The sequence below is a fragment of the Eretmochelys imbricata genome, chromosome 18, assembly GCF_965152235.1.
Source record: "Eretmochelys imbricata isolate rEreImb1 chromosome 18, rEreImb1.hap1, whole genome shotgun sequence".
In the NCBI taxonomy this organism is placed as follows: Eukaryota; Metazoa; Chordata; order Testudines; family Cheloniidae; genus Eretmochelys; species Eretmochelys imbricata.
In genome coordinates this window covers 8,297,214-8,317,025 of record NC_135589.1, presented here as the reverse complement: position 1 = coordinate 8,317,025, position 19,812 = coordinate 8,297,214, and the positions used below count along the sequence as shown (strand labels likewise).

At 45.4% G+C, this 19,812-nt stretch overlaps 1 protein-coding gene across 2 annotated transcripts in view; it reads right to left on the bottom strand.

The window, feature by feature from the left end:
- PAX7 (paired box 7) overlaps positions 1-19,812 on the bottom strand; it is a 147,326-nt gene that overhangs the window by 44,389 nt on the left and 83,125 nt on the right. For both annotated transcript variants that reach the window (XM_077837178.1, XM_077837179.1), the window contains exons 6-7: positions 14,910-15,075; positions 13,008-13,207 (exon numbers count right to left, since the gene is read on the bottom strand). In XM_077837178.1, the coding sequence (XP_077693304.1) occupies positions 13,008-13,207; positions 14,910-15,075 (366 nt within the window). The remainder of the gene's footprint in view (positions 1-13,007; positions 13,208-14,909; positions 15,076-19,812) is intronic.

The window sequence follows — 19,812 nt, the reverse complement described above, 5'->3', positions numbered from 1 at the left end:
GCACTGTGGCCTTTTTGATTCCTTTCACAGCTCAGCACCAGCTCCCAAGTCCCTGGGTTATTGCAGCCCCGCGGTAAAATGCTCGCCTCTGAATTCCGAAGGTCGCTTGGCAATGCCTGTCACCCGTCTGGATTCTGTATTAATTGCTAATCTCTCATTTTCTCTCCCTCTATCTGCCCTGCCTGCCTTGTCTCAAGTTCCCTTAATAATCATAAAGAAGGGCAAATCTGGCATTTGAATTCTCCAAGTCCATGTCTACCAGCCAAGTCAGGGGCTCAATCACTCTTAACCACCCCCGTGCAGAGAAGAGACAAAACCCAGAGGACCTGACGAAGAGCTCTGCATAAGCTCGAAAGCTTGTCTCTCTCACCAACAGAAGTTGGTCCAATAAAAGATATTCCCTCACCCGCCTTTTCTCTCTGTAACCCAGCGGAGACAGACTTCGAACAAGCCAACCTACAGGGGAAAAAATACAGCTCGTGCTTGGATTCAGCTACTACCGACCATATAAATGCAATTCTAGCTGTACAGATATGATCTGTCTTGGCCTGGCTTCACATCATAAACCAAGATCTGATACAATATGAGGCAGAGGAGGTATAGTTTAAATGTGTTGCACAATTCATAGGTCTGTGTGAGTCAGACCTTTGAGTATTGAGAAACAGGTTCAGGATTCCTAGAGGCATCTGATTAAAATGATCTACAGGAACTATATATAACTAGGAGTAATCATGGGTCATATGAGGACTGTACGTGGGACCTTTTTCTCTTCTCCCCTTCAGTCCACTTTCATTGCTCTTCCCTTTCCTCTTCCTTTATTTCCTCTCTCTTTCTCTTCTCCTCTTTTCCCCTCTGTCCTTTTTCTTGTTACTTAGATTAATATGTAACATGGGAATTATGGGGCTGTACCGATCGAAGTCAATGGCAAAGTTCCAATTGCATTCAAGGGTTCGGGATCAGACCCTATTTTCTCCGAAATAGTTCAGTGCTCATAATGTCTCAATATTCCCTCAAAACTCTCTCTCTCACTCCACATGCAGATGAGTGTGTGTATCCCTGCTTCTCATTTACACAAGGCACTAATGCAGCTTTACTCTGCCAGTGTAACTTAAATGAGGATCAGGACATATATATGTATGTATATATATAGGATATATCTATATAATGTCTAAAATATAAGTCACACTATTCTGAATGTATTTAAAGTAATATTTTAGGGTGAGATGATCAAAGCTGCCTAGGGGATTTGGGCACTCCATTTCAATGTGCTTCCTATGAGAATTGGGCATCTAAATCCTTTAGGCCAGTTTTGAAGTCTTGGCTGTAATTTCACACCTAGTAATTCTTCGGTGTGATATGAGATGCAGGGCCAGACTCCGCAGATGCTTTTGCATGCTTTTACTCACATGGTGCGACTTTACTCTTGTTTGGAAGCTTTTCCAGAATTGGGGCCACCGTTTGTATGGGTCACATAGGTAATTTATAGTGAGGCAATAACACTGAATGGACCTGTGGGGAACATTTATGGTTTGACCATATGGGAAACATTGAAAGGAAACATGTAAGGGCTGCAATGGTGTCTCGGACCCCCCACATCTGAATCCCCCCCCATTCCTTTCACCCCTATAAACAAAGCAATTAGAAAGCAGTCAAATAAATACGTGTCTATTTTCACATGAGAAAAATATTCTGTTCTCCCTTTTCCTTGTAGCCTGTAGCTGAGACGTCTAATTGACAAGAGCAGATGGCTTTGTTTGGTAAAAACTTTAGCAGAGGGGGTGGAGGGGAAAAGCTTTGCAGGGCCATGTAGGTTAAAAGTTTACAGAGACAGAGCTGTATTTGATACTGAGCAATAGAGAACACCAAAGGGATCAGTAAAGGCAGCCTCTCCGAGGGGGAAAAAGCGGGTTTCAATTCCCCCCCCACACACACTTTCCTAAATGACATTGATTTGATCACATGCACACACTCCACAAAATGCAGCATCTCGATGGGACTTGCACATTCTCTCGTCTCTGGGAAAAAGCAGCCCTGCTTCCCAAATCAAAAAACATAGGAGTGGTAGCAGCTTTCCAAGGGGTCTGGTGAATGAGGCCAGGTGTGTGATGGCCTGTGCATCAGAGAACCCTCAGCTAGTCCAGGAGAATAATGTTCCCCCAGAGACACAGGAGATAAATACCGGGCATAACAGCAGGGTAGGAGGGCTGCAGAGTGAATTCAAAGGCGGATAATGGACAGGATGGATGGATGGAAGGGAGGGGAGGTGGATGCGTGTGCAGCACAGATCCAAAAGGGAAGAGGAGAGAAAAGGAGAGAAGAGAAAGCGAAATGGACAGACAGAATGGGAATGGGAGAGAAAAAAAATGGAATGGAAGGAGGCCAGAATGGGAAAGGGAGAGAGGAGAAAGCAGGGTGGGAAGGAAGAATGGGAAAGAGGGTTAAAAGAAAGGAAAAGTGAAAGGAAAGACAGGAAAAGGATGGCGAGGAAACCAGGAGAAAAGTGGGAAAGAAAAAAAAAAAAGCCATTGTGGGATGGCACCGAAGAGCGTCAGAGTTAAAGACTATTAAAAGAACATGTTTCTACACTAAGATAAGCCGGAGAAATGAATCCTTATCCTTCCAAAACCAACCCTTCAAAATTCGAGCGAGAGAAGGGTCTCCTTTCAGGGAAACGGGAAATCCTTAATGCGTCCTCCCTCAGCAACGGTAATGCCAGGATGTTCCCAATCTGCTTTGAGGGATGGAAAGATTAAGAATAATAAAAAAATTGCAATAAAATATGTGTGAACGAGGGGGTAATTGTGGACAAATGCAGCATTCAAATTCATTTTTCAGCTCTTTTACACACCATTTCAATCTTATTTTCTGCTTGTTAATGAGATCTTGTTGGTTGGGGTGGGCCAGGCTGCCCAGTAGCGCTTGGGTAATTGCACATAATTTTCTCTCTACTAGTGATTTGCATCAGATTTTTTTCTTTCTAATTCTTTGCTATTTAACCCCCCCTCCAAATCTTGCCCCCTCCCCCCTTTCCCTCCCCCAGCCCAGCAAGGCTCATTTTAAATGCTTATTATAGGCACAGTGTCTCGGACAAAAAAAAAAAAAAAGAGGGAGAAAAGGAACCAGACGGAAAGGGTTCATGTCACTGAACGAGCGAGCGCTGTCTCTTCGGAGCCAGGCGCTGTGCACTGATCCCCCTCACCAGCCAGCACCATGTCCCTCCCAATTACCAGGCTTCCTGAAAAGGACTTAGACCAATCCTTCCACCAGCATCAGCACGGTTACAGCCAGGAGGCCTCTGGTCCATGACTGAGCCAGGTTCTGCACCACTGAAATCAATAGAAATCCTATGATGCATTGCTGCGGGAGCAGGGTTGGGCCCTAGATGGGAGATGCTGTAGCGTAGACAGAGATCATGCTGCAAAACTGGTGTCCAGACTTCAAAGATGATGGAGGGCAGGTGGTCAGAGCTGGATTAATCTCTATGATGGAGGATCTCAGTCATCTGTCCACTGCTCCCTTCCCTCTCCACTCACTCACTCACTGTGCTGGTTGGAGGGACTGCAAGAGATGGTTCCTCTTAGCAACCCAGGAGCTCTGAAAAACTCAGGGAATGGCAGAGAAAGTCCTTCCTTTCCGGCTTCTGCTCTTTCCAGGACAGAATACTGACTCCATCCTTTACAGACAATGGAAGGGAGTGGGCGGTGGAGTGGGGCTTGAGGATGTCTCTCCAGCCCCACCCATCATTCTATTTCTTTAAAATGATGATGCATTGGGGGGGGAGGGGGAATCCTCAAAAAATGGAGGTAGCCTACAGTGGAAAGTGGCCGCAGGCAGGGGACAGAGCAGGTAACCTGTAGGGGGATGAGTCAGGAGGACAGAAGCACTAGATCGGGGTGGGCAAACTTTTTGGGTATGGAAATTGTTTGCTGGGCCATGAATGCTCACAACATTGGGGGTTAGGGTGCGGTGGGGAAGTGCTTGGGGTGTGGGCAGCTTGCAGACCCCCCTGACTGCCCCTACGCATAGGAGCTGGAGGAGGGACATGCTGCTGCTTCCGGGAGCTGCGCGGAGTGGGGCAAGCCCCGGACCCTGCTCCCAGCAGGAACTCTAGGGCCAGATTAAAACATCTGGGGGGGCCAGATGCGGCCCCCAGGCCATAGTTTGCCCACCCCTGCATTAGATACTGATATGACACATTGTGCAGGAAGACAGATTCAGGCAGGGACCAGGAGGGATGTGGGTTTGGAGATGAGGACAGCAGCACGGGCTCAACTCATTGCGCGGCCCCCCAGTCAGAATCAGGTGCTGCTAGGAAAGGATGCCCCCAGTAAGTTGGCAGCCCTGCTGATGTTCCCTCACAGCCTGCGCTATGTAGCGTCCCGTTTGTGGGCTGTCATGAGAGAACCCTCACACAGCTTTACAAACAGGAAAACAACATGAAGGAAATACAAATGGCAGGGCTGAATTAGCCACATGGCCTGGCGTGATCAGCAAAGGTCACCTTGAGGCACTGCCCCGGCCCATCCACTTGAATGCAGCCTGGAAAGCCAGATACTTGTGGGTGAAATAAGGAGCAGAAGCAGCCCATTCATGAGGGCGAGCCTGCCTGCAAAGCTCCGCCGCTCAACCCTCAGAAAGTTAAGGTGTACGAGCATCAAAATCACTGACAATGCCAACTTTCAGATCCGGGCCTCAAACCTCTCTGTGGAAACATCGTTAAGACAGCACTGCACTTCCACTACACTGGCCGCGCACGGATTGCAAAGCACGTCAGAGATGTTAAACCCCTCTGAGGTTGCTCAGTGGTGTTATCCTCATTTTACTAATGGGGAAACCGAGGCACAGAGAGGTGATGTCACTTTCCCAAGAAATGGTGGCAAAGCCAGACATGGTGGAACCCAAGTCCTGCAACATTCAGTCTTGTGGCATAGCCACATGACCACTCAGTGGTGGAGTAGCACTGCGGATGAATATGACGCATGAAGGGGAGGGATAGCTCAGTGGTTTGAGCGTTGGCCTACTAAACCCAGGGTTGAGGGGGCCATTTAGGGATCTGAGGCAAAAATTGGGGATTGGTCCTGCTTTGAGCAGGGGGTTGGACTGGATGATCTCCTGAGGTCCCTTCCAACCCTGATATTCTATGAGTGAAAGCCACCCATAGCCCTGAGAAAACAAAAGCAACAAACACAAGGAGGGGGGGTCTGAGCTTCCTGATATTTCTGGGATTGTCTTGATCTCCTCAGGTTGACTTTGTGGGCCTGCAGAACACTTTAAAGGACTCAGAAAGAACATTTAGGGCCTGCACAATATCATATCAAGACACGTGATTTTGGCCATCCAAAGGCTCAAAGGCAGTCAATCTAAAGTAGCCCGCAGCTTTGATACTACAGTGGTGAGCACCAGTACAAAGAGCTAGATACATCAATTGCCTTGTAAAGGAAACCTCGAGGAGAGAGGCTTTGCGGGTGAAACAGTACAAACATTTTGGTGTTTTCATATTTCTGTTGATTCTGTGAAACAACTAAACATGTTAATTGAGCTGAATGTAAAATATGTCCTATAGCCTTATTCCCTAGATACCCGAGAGATCTTGGCTAAGACAATCACCAAGCTATGTTGGCCATCTCCCATTTCCCCAGCCTGGACCCTTTATAAAGACCAATATAATGACAGATCATTTTCTACCTAAACCATCTAGAGCTAGTTGCATTGTATCAAAGACAGATGGATGGGAAGGGCAAATGCCCCACTGTCCCTACAGACACGACAACCTATTAGCTAGCAAGCCATCTTGATTAGCATTCTTGTTACCCATTCACTGCAGACATAGCAAATAGATATACACTGATCAGAAACGTTTGCAATAAATCCAGAATCCCATCTATTTTAATAGCCTTTTCCATCCCCAGAGATCCCAAGGTGCTACACAGGGATGTCTTCACCCATCACTGAATGGTTCCTACATCTGGGGTGGAAGCCCAGCCGTGACAGGGTAGCAGGGACACCCAGTCAGGAAGTGGAGAACAACATCTAATTAAAACTACCGGGGCATTTAAGCCGACAGAATGTAATTACTCAAGTTGAAATCCAGCCAGCATGCAACATGACCAGAGCTTTTTTACTCTCATGGAAAGCACCACGGGACTCTTCCATGATCATGAGTGGCTGGATACTCAGTTTTATGTCTTGTCAAGAAGACAGCAACACTGTGCTCCGTCCCTCTGTGCTCAGTGGGAAGACAGCAACTTAATCCCCTACACCGGTTCCTGCAGAGCCATGTACTTCCCTAAGAGCACTGTCAACCAAGCACTGATCAAGCCTCAATTGTAATAAACTAGCTAGTGTATTTGTGCACTGCTTCGCCTTGATGAATAGACTCAGAGCTGTGTGTCAGAGGCCCTGTATTGGTGACCACAAATGGAGATTCTCAAGTGACAGGGGTCTGGGTTTCTGAGCAGAAGGATCTGAGTTCTATTCTTGCTGTCAGTGGGAAGTTTGACATAGCTGTGGTGTGATGCATGAGGAAGGCCAAGGTGCTTAGTTTGGTTATTACTGAAATTTTTGGAATGAATTTTGATTTAATTGAAAAATGACTTTTTTCAAAATATTTTTTTTCCGAAGTGTTCCTTTTTAGATGAAATCGAAAAGTGAAAAAATGTTATAAATAAAACCTTACTTATGGTTTGGGTCTGGTTTGGTTTTGTTGTTTATTGTTTTCCCTTTTCTTCCTTCTTTCTCCCACTTTTTCAGTGGCAAAAAGGAAAACCAGAAAGGGGAGGGGGGAAGGAAAAAGGGAGGAAAAGAAAGCAGGAAAAATGTCAAAAATGATCATTTTTCATATAAAAATTGTGGGAAGTTTCAAACCAACACAAAATTATTCCTTTCTGGAATCTGTGGAACAAAAATGAATGGAATGTTTTGAAATTTATTAATGAAATTCCCACCCCACCATTTTTCAACCTGCTCTAGTTCCAAGGCTTCAAGGGCTGGTGAGATCACAGCTCCAGCGCCTGGGGGCTGCAGCCCGTTTCTTCGGGAGCATTAACTTGCCACTTGATCTTATTTTTTAGTCTCTCTCTGGGTTTGTCTCTCTTCCTCGTCTCCACCTTGCTGAGCTCTGCTCAGGCATTTGATCAAAATCTGCCTAGTGGAAGGATGTCGCAAGTCACCAGTTCAGCCCGACAGACTCTCTGACTTCTGCAGGTAGAGGTGCAATCTTTTGAAACTGATGGGTACGTAGCTCTTGAAGATCAAGTTCTGGGTCTGCTGTGAGCTCCTACGAACGAGTGTTGTAGCCCCTAAATCCAGCCTGACAGAGGTGCTTTGACACAGCTGTGATGAGGACCTTGAACCAGAACATGAAGGGATGCCGTGGGTCAAGGTTGAGGTGGAACAGCGGAGCAGTCACCCTCTGGAGGTCCCAGGACCGGAATAGCAGGGAAAGCTGCAGGACAAGACTGGGAAGCCGTGTAGTGACCTAGGGCCGGAACTGGACTAGGACAGTGTGTTAGCACAGGGCTAGGACGGCAGAGCCCCAGAGTGACGCAGCAGGATCAGGCTAATAGGGGACGCTGTGACTGAGTATCGAGGTGCTTTGGCAGTGCTGTTTGGAGGCTGATTACACAGCACATCACTGGCCAGCGCTATCATTCCCTCATTAGCACCGACATGCACCAGGTATGGAAAAAACAAACACACAGGGCTACCATTTTCCACAGGCTCTAGGCAAAACTTTCAGCAGCGTCTGCTCCCTCTGTCTGGAGCGTAGGGGGGTAGTGTCAAGCCTGAAGAGGCCGAATCTAATCCCCCTTCTCTCTCGTGAGAATGGGAAAACCGTGCCCGGCCTATAGAATTTCAGTTACCAGCACCAACCCCGTCTGGTGGATTCTGGCTGGGATACCCAATCCAGGGGTAATTGGATAGCGTTCCCTGTGGCAGCAAATGCGGAGGGCTCTGGCTGTAACTCAGGGTCCAGTCCCCCGACCCCCGGCCGTTTCTCCCTGTCCAAACTGCAAAGAAAGCTCCCTCCTGCTGCTGTTGAGGGATGAAACCAGAGAACTGTCTGTTTGCAGCTCATACAAATCACCCGCCGTATCTTGAATTTCTAACCTTTTTTCAGCCTCCTAAAATCCCTTTCATTTGGATATTTACTCCTACTGACAGCAGCCAGATGCCACAATGAATAGATAGATAGGGTATATGGGGATAGATAGATAGATAGATAGATAGATAGATAGATAGATAGATAGATAGATAGATAGAGGGGGTGTATGGGAATAGATAGATAGATAGATGGTGTGTGGGGGGATGGATAGATAGAGAGATAGATAGATAGATAGATAGATAGATAGATAGATGGTGTGTGTGGGGATAGATAGATAGATAGAGGGGGGTGTATGGGAATAGATAGATAGATAGATAGATAGATAGATAGATAGATAGATAGATAGAACTGCATAAAGGGTTTATCTGTAGGGCTGTGGATGCTTGCATTACTCATAAGTGAGTTAGGCAGGTCATCCCCAAAACCTTTACCCTACCCCAGCCCATCATGTATTCTGCATGTGCCAAATATGTGAGGGGAAAGGCATTTTATGAATGCCTTGTAGACTTTTTATTTCCGTTACTGGGACTATTTCTTGTATCCTTCCTCCTGTAAAACCAGGGGTCTTGGTTGCCATAAGTCCAACAGTGCAGGGCTCAGAAGGGCAGAGAGGAAGTAAAACTAACGCATGTAAACACCCAGAAAATAACCTAAAACAGGTTTTTTAGACACAAAAATCTGGATGTATTTATATGTGGATACCTTGGGCCTTTCTAGGGTTAGAAGTGAGTGCTTGGAATCTCACCTTCTCAACAGCATTAAAGCTCCTATTTCTTCAAGACTGCAAGATCTTGGACTCTACATTTTTAAGTATTGAATGGCTTTTATTGGCCCAGGACTCACCTCCAAGGCCTGAGGGCAGGGTAATTTGGAGTAGGGGTAAGCATGGAAAGAACCATTTCTCTGGTAGGGTTGAATGAACCCGTTCAATCAGTTGGAATATCCCTGGGAGATGGACCAGCAAGCAGGTGATGCAGTCGTAGGCATGGGATAAATTGCACAAGCATTGCACAACAGGTGTATTTACCACATGCTCGTGCAATTTATCACATGGATATTGCCCCCATGTATGTCCGTGTAATAAATTACAAAAGCATGTGATAGACTTGTGCCCGGGAGCATCTAAACTGTGCTCTGCCCATCAGTCCCAGGACACATGCTCACGTCTCCAGCCCATGTCCAGCTTTACTCAGCTGATGATACAAAAAAATTCCAACAGTCGGAGAAATGTTTCCTTATTTCCCGCACAAAATCTCGCCAGTCTGACATAATATTCAGTCCTGCCCCAGCAGAAGGTTTAACCTTACATAACTTATCATTTTGACAGCATACACATACCGGTATTGACTGGAACAGGACCCATGACCTTCTACAGGACCCATGACCTTCTACACCACACACCAGCACCCATTGTGCTATACCGCCATGAGAGTTATAACCATCTACAAAGGGGAGTTTTATGCCATTTTGAAGGACTGCATTAGTGCAAACTAGGTACCTTATAGTTTGCACCTGCAGGGTCTACACAGGACCCTTACAGTGCAGCATGCTAGTGCATGCAGGGGCACTGGAACCATTTGTACAGCGTGGGGGCTGAGAGCTATTGAACCAAACTGTAAACCCTGCCTATAATGGAAACCACTTTAAGCCAGGGGGTCCAGCAGTACCCCTACTTCCAGCACCTACGCGTGCAGCCTGCAATTTACATGCCTGTAATCCAAACTGGGGGGCCCTCCGTATGACCCTTTTCAGTGGCAAAATGGAAAACGGAAAACAAGGGCAGCAAAAGGGGGGAAGGGGGAGGGGAAAAAGGAGGAAGAGAGACAAATTTCTAAACCAAAAATGTTCACGACAAATCTTTGCAAAAAAAAGTTCAAATCAATGAACAATCCTAGGGAGGTGGTGGAATCTCCTTCCTTAGAAGTTTTTAAGGTCAGGCTTGACAAAGCCCTGGCTGGGATGATTTAATTGGGGATCGGTCCTGCTTTGAGCAGGGGGTTGGACTAGATGACCTCCTGAGGTCCCTTCCAACCCTGATATTCTATGATTCTATGATCATTCCTTTTTGAAACCTGTACAATGAAAATCACTTCAAAATGTTTGAAATTTTCCATGATTCCCCCTCCTCTCCCCCCCATTTTTGGACCCACTCTAATTTTTACAGCATTTATACCTTTTTCACCCAGTCAGTTCAGTACAGCATGGCTTAGAGGCAAAACGTTATGAAGAATGACAGGGAGACAATGGGCTGAGCACCCTGCAGAAACTCAGGAGAGCTGGGGTCTGTTCCTGGCTCTGCCACTTGTCTGCTGGTTAACCTTGGTCAAGTCATTGCCCTGCTCTGTGCCTCAGTTTTCCCATATATAAAAAGGGGACAATAATACTGACTTCCTTTGTACAGTGCTCTGAGAGCTATGCACGAAAAGTGCTGTATAAAAGCTAAGTATTATTAATACCAGTGATCCTTTAAAAAGCCTTTCTAAAAGAAGTTTTTCCACAACAAAGGGGGGAGAAACAAAATATACCAGGGTGTGGTGTAGTGGAAATGTTGTATTTGGGATGCATTTGAGATGACCTGGGCAGCTCACACATGGAGGCTTCTTCATTTGTGAGTAATGTGGTTATTCCAAAATCAGGCGAATATATTTAGATACGTTAGATTACACCATACCATCATCTATTCTCTATATGCAGAGTCATAAAGGGATCCCTACCGGACTCCTCTTTTTTGTTAGTGCATCTCTTGAGCAGTCCATACTTTTGTAAGTTGTCCCATCTCCAGGGAGATCAGTGATCTCTTGTGGCAATGAGTTCCACAGGCTAATTATTGGAGATGGGTGGAGAACAGAAATTTCATTTCCTGAAGAATCTTGAAATTTCAAAATGTAGCTTTGTTTTGAATCAGAATCAAACCCAAACATTTCAAAATTTTCCATGCTGGAAAATTCAGAAAAAATATAGTTTTGGATCAATTGTAATGTTTCATTTAGATTTTGATGTTTTCTAAATATATTACGATATATAATATAATACAAAACAATTGAAAGGAAAGATCATTTTAAAACAAAATATCAAAACATTCACAAAAAAAATCTAAACATTTAGTTCCAAAAATGTTGAAAAGGAATTGTTTCGGGGAAATTCTCTGATCTGTGTTATATAGGAGGTCAGATGAGATAATCACAGTGGTGTCTTCTGATTTTGGAACCTAGGAATCTATGAACTGGGACATTTCAGCATTGTTGGAATTTTGTTTTTGTTGCTGTTTTTCTCCTAAATAAAATTTCAGCAAAATCAGCATGATTCTGACAGAGTTGCATTATCCAAGGGGAAAGGGTTCAGGGAAAGTTTTTCCAACCAGCTCTATTAATTATGCATTGTGTTAAAAGTTTGTCCTTGTATCTCTTTTGAATGTGTCGTATTGTTTCATTGACTATCCCCACATTCTTGTATTATATTTGCTTTCTCTAGACCAGTAACTGTTTTATATACTTCTGTTCTACCTTTTTATTTGCCTCCTCTCTAAACTAAACAGTTCCAACCTTTTCATTTCAAACGCCTACTGAAAATCTCCCTGTAGTTTCAGTTAAATAAATTATCCTGCACTTCCTGTCTTAAACAGTGCTGCTGAACACTCTTTTACTGTGTGACCTGGTACTATGTTAAAGCACACTAACAAGCTTTCCTTGCACACCAATAGGGTCTACATGGACCAGTTAATGTTCAACACATTAGTGCACTTTAGAAATCACAGCCCTGTAGTGCACCTTACTCCATTGTGTAGACAAGCCCTAAAATAACAGCCATATTTCACCTCCCAGACAGTTGTATTTCAGTGGTAGGAAAGAGCAAGAGTGCAACGCCCTTTGGTATCCTTCAGGATAATAGAAGGTAGGTGAGCACAAGTCATTATTGTTATCCATTAACATATGATAAGTGTCTTATTACAGCTAAAAGTAAACATGCATATAGGAGCCAAAGTATGACACGTCAGAGAAGAAGAGAATTAAATGCTCTGTCTGACAAGGCTGAGGTATGTTGGATTGACAGAAAATTAGCATTAATATTCCAGATGATCCAGTGTAAGAGACTGGTGGGCCAAATTCTCAGCTTCTGTAAATCCTTACAACTCCATTGACTTCAATGGAGCTCACCAACTGTGGATCTAGCCCTGTGAATTTTTGAACCCCCACCATGTAGTCTAGTGGCAGGTTAGTCTAGTGGTTGGGGCAGGGGACTGGTTGTCAGGAGTTCCACATTCTATACTGGGCTCAGGGAGGGAGTTTGAGATCAGTGGTGTTGCACCAAGTATGAGTTTGGCCCGGTAAGTTCAATACAGATGTGCTCTATTCTTTTATTTGAACAAGTAAATGGGGAATATGTGTTTTCTCTCTCACAGTTCATGTGGCTCTCCTTATTTATGGTAGGTCATAAAGAAAATCAGTTACATCACGATTAGTTCCTGGTAGAGACTGGGAACCAAAATCCCAGGCCCAGACATCCCTGACCTTTGAGGAAGTTCAGACCCTGGTGGGCATGGGAACTTCAAAGCCGGACCCACCTCTGTAATGGGCTGGAACAACCCCCCTAACCCTGTTCCAGCCAACCCTCAATTTGATGACTCAAGCGAGTCTCTAGATACTTGGGAACAGAGTGTGACATCTCAAACACAGGATCTGAGCTTTGTTACAGGTTTCAGATGCTCAGATGCTGTGGCAATAAGCTCAGGATGGATGGATGGATGGACAAACAGACAGACCGATCTGGGCTCCCTGAGAGCATGCAACAACTCTTTCAGTAACAATGTTGGACAGCGATAGCATGCAGCCTGCCCTCTCCCATAGGATCTGGGCTGACCGAAGGCTCCTGGCTTGGAGAAGAAGAGTGGAAGAGCACTGTGTACCTGTGGAGAGAGGCCGTTGCTGACAGGGTTCATGTGATTGGCGGGAGCTGCAGGGTTCATGAAACTGTCCGTGTAGCTGGAGAAGCTGTGTCGGGCCCCATAAGCAGAACTGGTATCAGCGGCGGCAGCAGCTGCCAGCCCTCCCTGGTGCATGGTGGATGGTGGCAGGGGCTGGGGTCGGTGCACGGTGCTGCTCCCATCTGTGAAGAAATCATTCATAGGGAAACATTCATGAGACATGACAGATGCCATACATGCATCATCAGGCAGTGGGGAAGAGCCCAAGGGCTGCTGAGGGTAACAGCAGGGAGAGGAGGGACCTGGCACAGACCAGAGAGGCATTCCCGTATAGTTCCCACTGTTTATTTTTCCCAAAATTGTGATTGAACGTAATGTTCTCCAGCCAGTGAGGAACTGACTCTGGCCAGCACCCAGCATTCCCTCACCAGCTCTGCCAATGCACCTCAGTCCTGACCGGCACCTCTGCTAATCCAGTCCTTGGCTTCCCATCCAGGACTGCCAACACAGCTGAGTCCTGACCTGCAGCCTACCTGGCTAGCCTGGGCATGGGTCTTATGGGAACACAAACGGCGAAATCGTACGGCAGTTTTCGGAGCTCCTCGGAATATTATGTGGAAGTCTGAGATGCAACCAGCAAACACTCACTCCCTGCAGTTATGCAGAGCAGGAACTGAGCTCTGTTCTCCACGAGGCCCCCTTGCTCCTGATCTCAGGAGCACTCTCTTTTACAATACCAGCCTCTCTTTTGCAGATAGGTCTAGACCAGATGGTTGCAGATTTTCTCCATTCGGCGTTCTCTATTCCCCTAGGTCTGGAGATCGAGTCGCCTGAAAAAGCTCCAGTAGTGTTCCCCAAATCCTCCCTACTATTTCTAAATCTTCCTTCTCCAACAACACCCCTCTCCCCACAGTTTGCTGGGGCGGCGCAGGTGAGGGAGGAAGAGATGTTACGGACAGTTCAGTCTAGAAAGAAATATGCAGGAAACACAAGGCAGGAAGAGATGTTGGTTTGAGGTCCCTAAGGTTGTAAGATCCTTTGTAAGGACCCAATCCAAAGCCCATCGCAGTCAACAGGGGACTTTCCACTGACTTGGACGGCCTTTGAATAAAACCCCAGCATCCCCACCCGGCCAGAAAACCAGCTCCGCAGCCAAATCCAAGAGCTGGTGCAAGGGGCTTGAATTCGGACTCCAGTGCCGGAGGTTACCTATCAGCTGCTGCCCAGTGCCTAAAGCCTTGTGTGTGTGGTTGCTGGTGTCCAACTCACTACAGTGCAAAACTCTTTGTTTACTCTGTTAAACGGGCTCCGATACTATTCTTATGTGACTTTCCATGGCTGCTGCTGCAGAACTGGACAGAGCTGGGCCTGGCTTTTCAAATGTAGATTGTAATTGGAAGATTTGTTTTTAAAAAGGGGAAAAATACAGAGGCAATGTGGCACAGTCTCCCACCTGCCTGGTTTCACGGTCAAAGCAGCTGCACATGTAGGTTTCCCCTTGGGTGGGAGGCCAGTGTTTCACTCAGCTGAGCCATGTCACCGGTCCCACATAGAATTCACTCTGGATTCACTAGTCTCCACTCTCAGTGACATGGTAAGTGGAGCTGCCATAGTCATGGGAGACCTTGATGCAGGGGATATTGACCAATGGATATTAAGCAGACCAGCTGTGTTTGGTATCAAGAATGGAAACTATTGAGCTTCCATCCGCCTGAATCAAACGTTGGCCTCCCAATCAAGGCCAACCTGCATAGAGCAGCTGCTTCAAAGGAAGGTAGTGATGGGAATCCAGCATGGTAGGGTGGTCTGGCTGGCGGAGTGGAATAATAGATGAGAACAGACCAAGAAATAACCAACCACTTTATTCTGGTAGTTGGTGCTCACCTTGGGAAATAGTGGTGGTTGGGTAGGTGGAATCTGGCAGCTGGTAGGGTGGTAGAGTCGGCATTCCAGTTGGCGGAAAGCCCCCTGGCAACAGGTGATTAAAAGCTGCCAGCTGATTGGCTCCTGCTTGCTTGCGCCACCTGGCTCTTCGGTTACTGAACCACACCTACGATGGAGGACAGGAAAGAGAGGGTGAATCGTACCGAGTTCCATCCATTGCAGAGACTGTCCTGGTTCACCGTGATCTCTGATGCATTTCCTGATCAATAGCGATCATGACACTGGAGGAATCATAGTGAGAGAGAGGAAGGGTGAGCAAGAGAGAGGCAGAATGGTTCAGTGGTTAATGCGTTAGCCTAGAACTGGGGACACCTGGGGTCAAGGTTCCTGCTTTGCCACAAACTTCCTGTGTGACCTGTACCTCAGTTCCCCATCTCTAAAATGGGGATAATAGCAGTGCCCTGTGTCAGAAGGATGCAGAGAGAATTAGTACCTTAAACATTGGTTTGTGCTCAGATCCTCTGGTAGTGGGAGCCAAATAAGTATCAAAGCGTGAGAGAAAGGATAATTACTAAGCCTGTGCGTTCCAAGAGGGCCCCTAGGAAGTGGGGGTACTGCTGTCATCGGGTCCATCTGCCTCATTATCTGGCAACTTTGTGAATCATGCTGTAGGATTAGGTTTCCGTAATGTCTGCACGGATAGAGAGGATAAATAGATAGATGAACATCTCAGCTCCTAAGTTTGACAAGCTAAAAAGACAGGACCAGAAGGAATACAGAGTTCTCCTAGTTTCTCTGTACTGCAACAAATCAGTACTGCACGTAGCTTCCCTGCAATAGGCGCTGCAGCCCATCTAAATTGCTGTGCATTAAAATTAGCCCAGTATTTATGCATGTGCAAAGCTGGGCTTGCATCACCCTGTTTTACCTATGAGATTCAAAAGAGCTTTTCTAAATGCATGCGTCTGCCCTGGTGTGTTTTATCACAAGCCATCTCCCTCCTGGATAGCGTGAAGGGCTGCACGAGCCCTTTCTAGGGTCTGGTTTATTGTGTTTAATCAGCAAGGCTCTGAGGACCGATCCCTGTTTGGGGTTGAGAAGTATGCGGATAAGCTTTCAAGCCAGATGAGAATGCAGCTGCTGGACTCTGTGAGGCCTAAAGGGCTAGAAAACATGATTAAATTTCACAGGGACAAGAAAAAATGGAGCAAAAATCAAGAGTGAAAAGCATTCGGGGGCGGGTGGGGAAGTTCTCCATCAGGCTTTCAGGCTGCTCAGTGACAGATTAGGAACTGGGGTGACAAAGGTGGGGGGTGTAGTTCCCAAGAGCACCCTCTGTTTTGGTGAACCAAAGCAAACCTCTCTTTTGTGCATGTAGTGAAGACTCTGGATCTGATTTTCCTTTCACTTAGGGCCTGAAGCAAAGACCTTTGAAATCAACAGGGGTAGTTCCACAAACTAATGAGTATAGTCCCTCATGGGCTACTTTGTGTCACATTGGGTAAGTTTAATTCCCCGGGCGGGTGGAGGTGGGGAACAGGTTTTCTTTATGCTCTTCCTGTTTAATGCATTGCTATATCTCTCCAGGTGCATGCATTCTGCTAGTGACTGGGTTGTACGCTGGGGCACAGTGACTTGGAGAGATTACGGCAACAAGCGAGGTTCAGCGTAGGCAAGTGTATGGACTCACATATGTCGGGACCAGGACTGAGGCCAAACAGCAGGGGAGAGTTGCAGGCTGCAAGAGGAAGGATATGGGTTTGTTGCAGGAATCCCTGTGGAGATTGTCTGGCCTATGTTATGCCAAAGGTCAGTCCAGATGATCATAATGGACCTTCTGTGCTTAAAATCTATGACCCTGCAAAGGGATGGGGCAGTCCAATGGACTTACACTCAACATGATCAGTCAAGACAAAGGGGAAAAACTCAGAGGTGTGTTTGTTTGTAACACACTAGCAAACTGTCTGTCACACACTCTAGTGGATAACAGCCTACTACTGCTATCATCTAATAGAGTTATTCCTGTAGCTCAAGTGGTGTGATGCTGAAGGTTTCAGATCCAAACCCTGCTGATGACACATATGGAGAAGGGGTCAGTACGTGTGCATCCTGGACCATAACTGTGAAAAAGAAGGTGGGATGATCCTACATAGCCCTTACTTCATGCAGTCATTTACATCATTGCGAAGTGAGTGTACCAAATTGTAAATATTTTGCCATTCTGTGTACAGCTGGGATGGAGAGAGGTTTCCTGTCCTGAAAACATTTCTGAGATACTAAAGAGCTGAAAAGTCAAAATTTCAAAAAGTTTCACAAACTGTAAATCCAATACATGTTTTGGGGTGGGCCAATCAGAACATTTCATTTCAATAATTTGGAAAGATTTCATTTCACAGTTTTGACCATTTTGTATTTTTTACTATTGTTAGCTTAAATTTTGAAACAAAAAGCCATCCTGAACCAGAAAAACTGGAATTTTTCATTTTGAAAATGTCATACTGTTTTGACAAATTTGAAACTTTATTTTCCAAAAATTTTTTGGGTAAAATAATTTATAGAAACCAACCTTTTCCCACACACAGTTTTGGTTTTGACAAACTGGCATTTTCCAGCTAAAACACATTTTGTCAGAAAATACCTAACCACCTTTACTTCCATAGCACCTTTCATTTGAGGATCTCAAAGCACTTTACAAACCATTCAGTTGCACGATTAGAGCTAAGGGTTTGTCTACATGGGAAAGTTTTACCACTTATACTCTAGTAATTCTGGTATAACTCTGAAAAAGGCACTTTTCTTCTGGAATAAGAGTTCCCACATGGGGATTATTACCAGTATAACTATAGCTGTTTAAATTCACACTTTAGCTTATACTGGGTAGACAAGCCCCAAGTGACCAGCTAAGATTCAGTGTGGTATTGGACTAGGAGCCAGGCAACCTGGGTCTGCTACTTACCTGCTGCATTGCACTGGGTAAATTATTTCATCTCTGTATGCCTCCGTTTCTCCTCCCACCTGTTGTCTGCCTTTCTATTAGAGCACAAGTTCTTAATAGGAAGGATTGTCTTTTACTCTGTTCTGTGCATAGATCTCACTTTGGGCCTCTAAGTGCTACTGAGACACAAATAATGATGAAGTGAGCTGTAGCTCACGAAAGCTCATGCTAAAATAAATTGGTTAGTCTCTAAGGTGCCACAAGTACTCCTTTTCTTTCTGAAACCTGAAATCTACACTCAGTCATTTATCAAAAGAATTTGATTTCTTTTTCTCTTTGTGGGGCATTCATGCAAACTCATGATTTTTTGGGGCCTGTTTGTTATTTAAAAATCATTAATGAATTTCCCCCTCCCCCCCCAATCTCATTTACTGAATGGCTTGTGTTGCTTTGTTATGATTGGTCACATAAGTCACATGGTATTGTTTCTGCTTCTTGACTGGAGGGGTGTAACTCCGACAGCAAGGTTTCTGGCAAGGACGCTCGCAGAAAGTGAATTTTAAATTTGCTTTCTGTGGATGTTGGAGCGCGGAAGCTCGACATTCATTTTTGGTGCGTATTCATTCTAGTGACCCTTGACTGCAAAGCAGTCACAAATGGGGTGCAAACATGGATGAAATTAATTGATTGAGCAGCACAGGAATTGCAATAGAGGACCAGGGGTTCATCTAGTGCAGCATGCTGTTTCCAATAGTGGCCAGCACCGGTTTCAGAGGAAGGATCCTTGCAATTGTAGTTATGGGACAGTCTTCCCCCAGTGCAAATTTCCTTCTATATTTAGAGGTTGACTTATGCCCTGGAGCCTGAGTTTTTATGGCTCTTCTAAAGGTCTTGGCTTTTTTAATATTTACTATTCTAAATCAGGTTATTCTTCTTATTCATACAAATGTCTAATTCTTTTCTGAACCCTGCTAAGCTCTTGGCCTGAGTGATACCTTGTGGCAATGAGTTCCACAGTCAATTGTGCACTCTGTGTTTAATTCATGGGCAAATTTCTGCATTATTCACAAATCCACTACAATATTGTTATTATATCCATATTAAGGATAGGTAAACTGAGGCACATAGAGCTTAGGTGATTTATCCAGTGCCACACAGTAAGTCAGTGATTGAGCTGAACACTGAACCTAGGAATCCTGACTTTCAATTCCTTGCTTTAATCACTATAACCCACCCTACTCAGATTCCCCATGTTCAGTTTTTGGCACCCATCCCCAAGCATTACCAGCTAAATCAGGGACAGAGTGGAGGGTCAAAAGGATGAATTCACATCAAGGTTCATAACACTTTGTAAGCTCTTTGGGGCAGGGACTGTCTTTTTTCCCTGTGTTTGTACAGCGCCTAGCACAGTGGGGTCCTGGCCCATGACTAGGGCTCCTTCATGCTATGGTAATACAAATAATAAATAATACTAATAATTTAACATTTTGTTTTTCATTGGTCATACAAAGTAGATGCTCCTGTCCTTTTCCCCATTTGTACTCCAAACACCCCCCAACCCCCACACACAATCCCTCTTCATTCATGCTAACAGGGACTTTTTCCTCTGCTTATGACATCACCTGCTCCCACTGCAACAGTTGACAATGACCCAAGAAAATTCAGAACATTCAGATCAATTGGTGAGCAGTGGTAGGGGGCAGACAATGAAGACGACAAGGTCCTTGGCTTGAAGAGCTTCCGTTCAAACCCAGAGCTGGAGATGGTGAAGAGGTGAAGACAACACAGGAGAGAAACTGTCTTGGTAAAAATATCTGTCGGTCAAGATCTCTGAGTCCAAAGAGAAAGAGGGCTGGCACTCCAAGGGAGTAAAAGCCACTTCATTGAATTCTGACACTTTCCTGAAGTTGGACAGGGTGGGAAAGTTCCTTTTTATAACTGAGAGCCAGATGCTGGCAAATCCACTGT